The sequence below is a fragment of the Chrysochloris asiatica genome, unplaced genomic scaffold (genome assembly GCF_000296735.1).
Source record: "Chrysochloris asiatica unplaced genomic scaffold, ChrAsi1.0 scaffold00110, whole genome shotgun sequence".
NCBI lineage: Eukaryota > Metazoa > Chordata > Mammalia > Afrosoricida > Chrysochloridae > Chrysochloris > Chrysochloris asiatica.
This window is the reverse complement of record NW_006408628.1, coordinates 9,002,355-9,013,121: the sequence shown is the minus strand read 5'-3', so window position 1 is coordinate 9,013,121 and position 10,767 is coordinate 9,002,355. Positions and strand designations below refer to the sequence as shown.

Genomic DNA, 10,767 nt, shown 5'->3' with positions numbered 1-10,767 from the left:
TTGGTTTACACCTGGGGATCAGGGAAAGAAGGGTCTGTATTGTCTTCCCCAGGAATCTCCAGCGCCCCAAGCCTTCGTGGGGGTGTGTGCATCGCAAGCTCAGGGTGTAAAGTCTCCTGAGGCCTGGAAGGTGAATCATCGCACAGGGAGGCAGGGTGCGAATGGCGCCCCCTGCTGGAGTCCGGAGGTCTCTCAGGCGCTGAGACGTGGTCTCCGCGCATAGTTCGGAGAGCGTGACCACAGGTCAAAGGCAGAGGCTGAGCTCTTTGCGCACGCGGCAGCGGTGGCACTGAACCACACAGCACCAGTGGAAGCGGCACAAGCAGTTCTCCTCGAGCTGCACGCTCTCCTGGCGGTGCCCGCGGCCGCAGCACAACAGGTCGCAGCCGCTGAGGTCCGGGGCGCTGCTGTTACAGGCGCGGCCACGTGTGCCTGGGGAGCCAGTGCGCCGGTTGGGAGCACAGAAGTCGGGCGAGTCGGCAGCGTAGAGAAGGTCGGCGCTACCAGGCGGCTTGAGGGTGCGCACGGCTGGCAGCAGGGCCTTGCCGTCGTTGGTGCCCATGACGCGAGAGGCGCCGTGGAAGCGCTCCAGCAGCCGCGCGCCCACTTCGCGGAAAGGGGGCAGCTTCTGCCAGCAGGTGCGCAGCGCGCAGGAGCCGGACAGTCCGTGGCACTTGCATTCGGTGCGCGTGTGGCTCCGCACCGCCTATGGGGAGCAAAGGAGTGAGCGGATGTGGGCAGTTGGGAAGGTGCCAGGCAGCGAGAGGCCCAGAGGACAGGCAGAAGATAAGGAGGGGAGAGAGTGGATGGGAGTGAGAAAAAGCGCACGTGGAGAATAGGAAATCAAGGGAGCTACAGCCCCGAGAGAAGCAGAAAGAATGATAACGCTGAGGAGGGAAAGGGAGGTGCGGAACAGTGCAGATATTCCAGGAGAAAAAAGCAGAACACATCGCTCAGAGGAGCGGGGGAGGGGATTGTCTCTGGAAGGCAGAGGAGGGGGCAGCTGTCACCCACCCAACCCGGGCCCCTCATTCCTGCCAGGGCGTCTATCTCCACCGCCCCTCCCCAACCCTTTCCAACAGTATGTGGGCCTGTCCCTACATTCCTCTGGAGGAGGGGCTCCTCCCCACCTGCCTAGTGCCTCAGGTCCAAGACCTAAAGGACAGGAGATGAGATGATATGTGTGTGTGTGTGGGGAGGGGGTGTCTCTCGAGCACCGTGCATCTGAAGCACGCCTCCGTGTGCAGAGAGGATCCATTACAAAGAACCCAGGAGTCCTGTCTTGTCTGTCTTATTTGTGTCTGAAGCTGGGGGGTCTAAGAACTGCACCTCTCCATTTGAGATTTATGGGGTTAGATGAACTAAAGAGATGGTCTCTGGAAGCTGTCTCCAGGGCCAATCGACTTGTGTGTGTGCCCCTTCCACTCCCAGACCCTTTACCTGCAACCATCTGACCCAGAAACAAGAGTTCCTGGGACCCTCCTAGTTGCAGTGAGGGGAAGGTTTGGGTTGGTGAAGCCTGGTCTAGGGCTACTGGGAAGCCAGTTGGCAAAGGACCAGATTCATCACAGCTTCCCTGGCTCCACCTGGTCTGCTCTTTGTCTTCCACTCCTTTCCAACTCCTTTGCCCCCTCAAACCTGATTCAGCCCCTTTTAAGCACCCCTTACTTCTCCCTTCCTTACTGCCAGACCAGACCCCACTCCTTTGCTCCTGCTTCCCGCCTTCCTCTCATTCCCAGTCTTTGCCACTGCATGGTATCCAGACCCTACCTACCCCAAGCCTTGCCCTCTTGTCCTGTCTCAGAGGTCTGTCCACCCCATGCTGGATCCCTAATGGCCCTGTGCCCCTCCCCATAGTGCCCACTGCAACACAGCCCAGTTCTCCCCAAACTTCCTCTTGCAGACGCCTTCCACCTGGCTCCCTTCCCTAATGCCCACTGCTGCTCCAGACCGTATTTATTCCCGGTGTCGACTTCACATAAACCTACTTCCCACACTCATCAACATACTCCCAAATCCACACTCACACTCATATACGCACACTTCTTGACACATTTCTGCAAGTCCACTCCTCTGCACCCGCACTCACACCCACCCAAAGGGTCTCCCTGCACATGCGCTCAGCTCACCAGCCGGCCAGCCTCGTTGTTGTGCAGTTGCACAAGCGCACGGATGTCTCCGCGTCCCCGCTTGTGCTGCGCATCCATAAAAAGTCTCGACTTCTCATCCCCGAAGTCCACGTCGTCGCCGCAGCCTCCCCACTCCCAGGCGGCGCTGCCTTCGGGGGCGCCTGTGGACACCGGAGGCCCGGAGGTGCCGAGCAGGCCGGTGGGCCGAGGTGGAACGCGCCCACGGGGCGCTTGGCAGCCACACTGCAAGAGCTCACCCATGGAGCAGGCTTGTGTGACCGCGTGGCTGGCGCCAGCCGCCGTAATAGCAAACACGAAGGCAGTCTCCCGGATGTCTGCGGGTGCAGGGATGAACGTCAGCGGGCAGGACCAGGGCTGGGCGGTAGGGGCCTGTGGTGGACGGGGCGGGATGGCGTGGGGTCGGAAGGGGCCAGGAGACAGGGTCAGAGGAGAGAGTGAAGGCTTGGGTGGGCCAGGATGCCCCAAATCGCTCCAGTCCTCCTGTCCCCAGCGGGGAGAAGGTAGCCCCCTGGAAACCCCTCCCTCCCCACACTGACCCTGCTGCAGGATGCGCCCGAAAGCCTTGCTGTGGCTGGAGCAGTTCCAGCGGCGGAAGCGGAACTGGAACTGGCACTCTCGTACCCCCAGCCGGGCTCCCCGGGCCAGCTGAACCACCACTTCTGGCTCCGCCTGGCACAGTTCCGCCTGCCGCCCCGCCAGTCGCCGAGCCTTCCGGCAGATGCTGGTAGGGTCCATGACCAACGGACTGCCCACGGCCCTGGGGGTCAGAGAACAGCGGGTCAGGAGAATAGCTGGAGAAAGGGCTGGGGCTCAGGTTTTTCCTCTTCCACTGGCATGAAAGGTATCCCAGCCAGAACCCAGAAATGTTTCTTATGGGAGACAAGAGGGCCCAAGGGCATCCTAGAGCTGTGATGGTCCCCCTTCCAACAGGCCTGTCTGGCTCTCTTACTAGTCCATGTCTGCGTCCCTCCTAACTAGACTCTAGACTGAAAATTGCTATAGATTAAGAATCCAGTCATCTCTTTCTGGGCACCGAGTCTGTGCGCCTTCATTCATAAATCCTTATAGGAACTGGACTCCAGGTGACAGTAGCTGGTACCAGGAAGGGCAAGATTACAATTCAACAGACTGGTGCGAACCAGAGACAAGGCAGATATTAGCAAAAGGAAGGTAAAATAGACTATCAAAGAACACATGTCTGTGTTGTAAAGAGATACCAAAGAAAAGCAGGCAGGACTGGTACTCTGGAGGCTCTGGTCTTAGTGACCCACCTACAGACCTGTATTATTAGCTCAACAGCCCTGATGCTAGAAAGGCAGGGGCAATCCCTCACAGCTTCTTGGAGTGATGGGACTAAGTCATCCTGAGTTGGTTTTGGCCAGAGCCCCAGACTCTGAACTGGCTTCCAGAGCTAAGGGGGGGAAAGAGGTGAAGGGAGGGAGGAAAGACCTAGAGCAAAACCTAAAGAAAGCCATGGAATGCTTGAATGGGTAGGGAATGGAGCCTCTGAGAAAAGTCATTACCTTTTCTCTAACCCCAGTCTCTCTTTCCATAAACTGGGAAGGTAGGCTTTGAACTCTAAGTTTGGCCCTTCCACTCTGATAATCAAGGAGCTCTGGTAGCATAGTAAATTACAAATCAGGCTGCTAACCTCAGGGTCAACAGTTCAAAACTACCAGCTGTTCCGCGGGTGAAAGATGAATCTTTCTGCTCCCATAAAGATTTACAGCCTCGGAAACCCTGTCGCTGTGAGTCGGAACCGACTCCATGGCACATAACCACCACCACTCCGATAATCTGTTTTTCCTGAACTGGACAGCAGGAGGAAGGAGCTGGGGACTGAGTTTCTGAAGCCTTGTTACACCCCTTCTTCTATTCTAGGCCCAGTGATTTTCCAGAGCAGGATGCAGCTGACCAAGGCCTACACAGTGGAGTGACATCACTGATGGGGACCTGGAGGAGGGAATATACTGTTTTGTCTGGTAGTTAAGGACCAGATGGAGAAGCTCACACACATTCAGAAATCTCTTTGTTCCTGGCCTTCATTCCACCCTGAGGAGAGAACTGCCATTTGTTCTCTATAGAGCAGAGCCCTGAAAACTTAGCCTACTAGGTATTCACAACTGGGTGATTTGAACACTTGCGGAACACTTCCATGTCTTCTAGAATGAATGGACAGGAGCCAGGGGTAATTTGAGGCCACCCAAAAACCCTTCTGCAAAAGGCAGAAGAAAATGCTGGGTGGGGAGTGGTGGCATCAAGAGATAGAAAATACCAAGAAAAAGAATACTAGCTGGGTGCCAAAGGTCAAGGCATCCGACTTTTCCATTTTGTCTTAGCGCATAGCCACTCCGAGCTTGCTACACAGGTTCAGGCTGTCCAGGCATGTTCCAGCTCCACAGTGACATGAAATTATTTTAAATAGCAGCAAGGGGAATTTGGGTCTTAAGTAGAACTCTACAGTGAAGTATGAGATGCTTGAAGAGGTGGCTCAGAAAGATGTGTAAGGTGATACACATACATACCCTGCCAGGTCACTATCAGTACCTCTGCTCCAGAGTCTGGCCTCTGTGGAGAGCTTCCTTCCACCACTATACTTAGGAGTCTCCTCAGCACTGGATCCCAACCTTGGTCTAGGAAACCCCATCCTATTCCCAATCTTAGAAAAGTGATAGACGGAATAGGGCCAATGGTAGACGAAGGGTAGGGCAGTCCAAGCTGATTCCCAATGGCCCGGTGACATGGTTCAACAATAGCCCAGAGTTGATAGTTGATAGAGACCTTGTGCTAACCACAAGGTCGGCAGTTCAAGTCCACCATGGGCCAAAGATAAAGTATTTTGCTCCCGTAAAGCATTACAGCTTCAGAAACCCTATGCAAGGTTACTATGAGCCAGAACCAACTCCATGGCACTGAAAGCAACATGTGTTGTTGTTGTAAGTGCTGTGGAGTTGGTTTTGACTCATAACGACCCTGTATAGGGTTTCTGAGGCTTTAAATCTTATGAGGGAGCAGAAAGCCTCATTTTTCTTCTACGGAGTTGCTAGTGGGCTTGAACTGCCAACCTTGTGGTTAGCACACAGAGATTAACTGTCAACTCTGCACTATTGGGCTGTATATATGAAGTCCTGATGTGGCACTATAGGATAAGCACTGGACCACAGGGTTATTTGAACCAAAATGTTGGTGGTTCAAACTTACCAACTGCTCCTCTGCAACCTTATACAGGGTCACTGTGAGTCAGAACCAACTTGATGGCACTTAACAACAGCAATATGTATATAGACTGTATAGAGTTTCTGAGGCTTTAAATCTTCGTAGGAACAAAAAGCCTCATCTTTCTCCCATGGAGCAGCTGGTGGGCTCAAACAAGGTCTGTAGTTTGAGCCCACCAGTCATTCTGCAAGAGAAAGATGAGGCTTTCTGCTCCCACAAAGATTTACAGCCTCAGAAACTCTATACAGTGTCACTATGAGTTGGAACTGACTTGACGGAAATTAACAGCACCACATATATGAAGGAGCCCTGGTGGTGTAGTGGTCAGCATTTGGAGCCCACTAGTCATTCCACAAGGAGTCCTGGGGTGGTGCTATGGGTTAATGTGCCAGACTGAAAAGCAGTTTGAACTGCAAGGTTGGGGGTTCAAGCTCACTAGCTGCTCCTCGGAAACCCTATACAGGATTGCTATGGGTCGGAACTGACTCAACCGCACTTCACAACAACAACAACAGTCATTTCACAGGAGAAAGTCTGCTTCCTTAAAGGTTACAGCTTTGTCCCCCCACCCCCACCCAAAAAAACCCCAGCAAAACAGAGGGAATAGAAGCAAATGCTGTTGAATGATGACGCACAGAGGAGATTGTAATCATTGCAATGAAACAATGACTATAAAAACCAATGTCTCCCATGTAAATTATCACTCAATTCACAATAAAAATAAATCAATTACAGCCTTGGAAACCCTACAGGTAGTTCGAGTCTGTCCTATGTTGTTGTCGTGGTTAAGTGTCATCAAGTTGGTTCCAACTCACAGCGACCCTGTATGGGGTTTCCTACAGCGCCACTCTGTTCTATAGGGTAGTGATAAGTCAGAATCAATTGAGTAGTAATGGGTTTGGTTGTTGTTGATTTTTAAATTTTTAAAATCTATCTACATCTGTATCTAAAGAGCCCTGATACCATAGGAGATTACAAACCAGGCTGCTAACTACAAGGTCAGTAGTTCAAATCTGTCAGTTGCTCTGCAGGAGAAAGATGAGGTTTTCTGCTCCTGAAAGGATTTACAGCTTGGGAAATACAGGGTCACTATGAGTTGGAACTACCTCGGTGCATACAACCACCACACCACCACCATCATCTGTATCTAGACATGACGTAACAACAACAACAATCTATGTGTGTCTCTCTAGATACAAATGATGGCGGTGGTGGCTGTGTGCCACCTAGGTGATTCCCACTCATAACAATCCTGTATAGGGTTTCTGAGGAGCGTCTGGTGGATTTGAATCATCGACCTTGCAGTTCAAACCAACCTTGCAATCCAGTGCTTTATACCACAGTGCTGCACCAGGACTCCACACAAAGATTATACCGATGGTGGTGGTGGTGTGCCATGGAGTCAGTTCTGACTCATAGTGACCCTGCATAGGGTTTCCAAGGCTGTAAATCTTTATGGGAGCAGAAAGCCTCATCTTTCTCCTGTGGAACAACTGGTAGTTTTGAACTGTTGACCTTGAGATTAGCATCCTGATTCATAACCACTACACTACCAGAGCTCCTTAGATTATATAGAAGTTGTTGTTGTTGTTAAGTGCCATTGAGTTGGTTCTGACCCATAGCCACCCTGTATAGGGTTTCCAAGGAGCATCTGGTGAGCTTGAGTCACCGACCTTGCAGTTCAAATGACTTTGTAGTCTGACACATAGATAGATATCTCTATTTCTGTCTTTCTATCCATTTTCCTCATTACCAAGGATTTGCAGCAGTTTCCAGTGTGATTGTTCAAAGGCAGTAGATAAAAGTGTTAGGGCTATCTTATTTTCCTTTGTCTCTCCTGACAGATTTCTTAATTCATAGTTCCCCAAATTTTTATTTTGAAAATGTGAATATTATGAGCAATTGACAAAACAGTATAGTATTATTGTTGTTGTTGTTGTTGTTAGGTGCCACCAAGTCAGTACTCATAGCGACCCTGTGTACAACAGAACAAAACACTGCCTGGTCCTTGGCCAACATCACTACTGTTGCCACTCTTGAGTCCATCAATGCTGCCACTTTGCCAATCCATCTCGCTGGGGGTCTCCCTCTTTTTCTCTGACCCTCCACCTTACCAAACATGATATCCTTCTTCAGCAACTGTTCCTTCTTGACAATATGTCCAAAGTATGAGAGACAAACTTTGGCCATCTTGGCCTCCAAGGGGCAAGTCATGGTTTTGAATAAATGAACAAATGAACAAGCCATCTAAGGAAGAGGTCCTTACTTGACACCAGGCTTCTGTCCCCATGTTATTTCATAACTGACTCCTTAATCAGTGGCCTTGAACATTTTCTTTTCTCCCATTGGGATTGAGAAGTACAGAAGACGTCCAGCTTGTTTCTAACACCTATCTAGCTAGCTAGGACCCCACCTGGAAGTATGGCATTTGTAAACTCCACCACCCTCCCTCTCAGCCCCAACTCCCACACCCCACCCCCTAACTCCCTACTTTCCCAAGGTTAACTGGACTATCTTCCCAAGGTTACTCTGCCCCATCCCTCCCTTTTCTCCCCTCCTCCCATAGGAAAGTAGGAGGGGGCAGGAGAAAGGCAAAACCTCTTCAGCTTGTCTGCTTCCCAGGGGCTAGAGATAGGAGTTTGAAGGGCAGAGCCAGGGAGACCAAGAGAGGAAAGCAGGTGGGGCTGGCCCTTCATGAGGTTTGAGGGGATAGCTGCTTCAGAGCCAGTTCTTAGTTGGGATATAGCTCCCCAGGCCGCTAACTGCCTGGGAACTAGGCTTGTTTACAAGCTGGTCAGGAGGAGGGATGGGCAGTAGTAGCTGCCAGAATCCCAAGGGACTAGCTTGTTCCCTGCCCTCCTGTCCTCACTCCCATCCTAAAGTCATAGGAAAGGAAACTTCAGAAGGGTAGGGGCAGTGGAGCTTGGGCAAGACACCAAGCCAGAAATTTCTGAAGTCCATCAGCAGAGTAAATTGTCTGTGCCCCTCACTGGACTTCAGAGAAATGGGGGACTAACAGGAGAGGCCTTCACATCTTCTCTAAACCAGCATTTGACTCCACACCAAGAAGTAACTCTCAAATCTCTCCTTTTCCCACTCTCTTCTGTTTCCTGTTCCTTCTGTTCCCTTAGGAAATGGGTCTCTGAGTGGCTACTGACCTGGGCTCAGCCCAGAGATATGCCCCTTTGGGGGAATGTGCATATTTTGGGGGGAAGCACAGTAGTGATAGGGAATATATAAGTAAAATCTCGGATCCTAATCACACAGCCATCCCTAGGCAGAGAAAAAATGAGGCTAGTCCTAAAAGCACACAGACAAGAAGGGACAAGCCTAGGACTGGCCATTCTAACTGGCTTGGCCCGTGTCAAGATCTCTCTCTCAGGGACCATTCTTGATGGGAATGTTGAGGGGTCAGTAGCATCAGGAGCCAGTTAGTTCCTACTGGGCAACATCTGTGGACCTAAGTCTTGGAGGTTCCAGGGTTACAGCCTAACCCACCTTGCTATCTCTGGATTCAGAGGGCTAAAGAAAATGCCAGAGATAATTGAGTCCAACTCCACCCCTACCCCCTATTTTATAGATGAAATATGATAAATGAAGTGACTTACCCCAGACCCTCAGTGGAGGAATTCCCATTACAAGAAAAGTTAGGTAAATATTTAAAAAGACAACTGAGGCTGGAGAGAAAGGACACCAGCTAACAGATGACCTCAGATGGCCTCACATACCATCTTCCACCCAGCCCTTGTTCCTGGCTTGGTTGACAACTCTGCATCCATCCCAGATCACACCACACAACTTCCGGACTCAGAGCTACCTAAGTAAATAAGCCCAAGTAAGCCCATGCTTCCCTTGCGTCTTGGGTAATCTGCTTTTGCTAAAGACTCTTACCTGGGCCCCTGTTGTACTGGCTTTACCTGCCAATGTATCATTCCAGGTGTCAATCATTTGAGGAGTTGGGGAGTGCTTGCTTTCCTGCCAGTAGCATAATGTTTTTTTTTTTCCTGTTTCCTTGCCTTATCTCTCCAATTAGATGAAAGTTTATTAAAGACAGAGATCGCAGGAGGAATCATAATATATTCATGGAGCACATTCAGAGCTTTGGGATCCAATGGACTTGGGTTTGAATCTAGGCTCTGTCTTTTGTTTGTTGTATGGTGTTGAACAGGTACTCAGGTGGCCTAGTGGTTAAGCATTTGGCTGGTAACCAAAAGGTCAGTGGTTCAAACCCACCAGCTGCTCCATGGGAGAACGATATGGTAGGATGCTTCTATAAAAGATTGTTGTTGTTAAGTGCCATAAAGTCAGTTCTGACTCATAGTGACCCTATATAGGGTTTCCAAGGAACCGCTGGTGAGTCTGGACTGTCACACTTGCAGTTAGCAGTCCAGGGTTTATCAGACAGTGCCACACCAGGACTTCCTGTAAAAGACTGTTGTTGTTAAGTGCCATCACGTAGGTTACAACCCATAGCAACCTTGTGTAGGGTTTCCAAGGAGCAGCTGGTGAGCTTGAACTGCCGATCTTGCAGTTCAAACCCACTTTGCAGTCCAGCGCATTAACCCCAGCACCACACCAGGACTTGGAAACCCCATAAGGCAGTTCTGCTCATTGTGATGAGTTGGAATTCACTTAACTAACCACAGTGGGATGTGATGTTGAACAAGGCCCTAGCACATGAAGCTGGCACTCAGTAGCTGTTCAATGAATGAGGATTGTTTCAACTGTATAGTGGAAATAGTAATGCCTGCCTACTTCCTAAGTTGCATGTGCAAAGAGCCTGTCCAGAGAGTGGGCTTCCACAGTGCTTTCTGTCTTACACCCTTCTTCTTTGTCTTTTGGACCTGCACAACACAGGACAAACAGTAGAGATTCCTGGGAACACCCTTTTCTCTAACTCTCTGCCCTTTCTCAGCCTGGAGTCCTGTGTCTTGTGTCCCAACCCCTACCCTGCTTGCTTGCCCTTGGACCAGAGCACCCTCAGGGACCCCTTCCTTCCCCCATCAGGCACTCCTGGATGGATTACAGAGGTCAAGGGTCACAGACCTTTTTAACACCCAGTGCCCTCTGAAGGGTCTTATAGCCAATCCTTCCCCAATCTTCCCTCCCCCAGAGTTCTTAGTCTGACCCCACCTTCCAAGAGCCAGCAGAGGGAGCCCTGAGCCCTGGGGCTGTGGGTGGGGGTTGCGCAGGGGTGGGGGAGGTGGGTGGTGGAGAAGGGGCAGAAAAATGTTGCCTGACGGCTGCCGAGGCGGCTGGGCCCAGGCCTGTGCCCGCCCGCCTGTCCTGTCCTGCTCTGTCTAACTCGGTAATTACCACTCCCCCTCCCCCAGCCCCTACCCCCACCCCAACCACCACATCAAAGCCAGTGATGCCCAGCTCCATTAACCCCTGCCTCCCC

At 51.1% G+C, this 10,767-nt stretch overlaps 1 protein-coding gene across 1 annotated transcript in view; it reads right to left on the bottom strand.

The window, feature by feature from the left end:
* Positions 1 to 244: 244 nt before the first annotated feature.
* Positions 245 to 10,767, bottom strand: part of WNT6 (wingless-type MMTV integration site family, member 6) — a 15,184-nt gene continuing 4,661 nt past the window's right edge. The window contains exons 2-4 of the mRNA XM_006867817.1: positions 2,687 to 2,907; positions 2,130 to 2,464; positions 245 to 706 (exon numbers count right to left, since the gene is read on the bottom strand). Coding sequence (XP_006867879.1) covers positions 245 to 706; positions 2,130 to 2,464; positions 2,687 to 2,907 — 1,018 coding nt within the window. The remainder of the gene's footprint in view (positions 707 to 2,129; positions 2,465 to 2,686; positions 2,908 to 10,767) is intronic.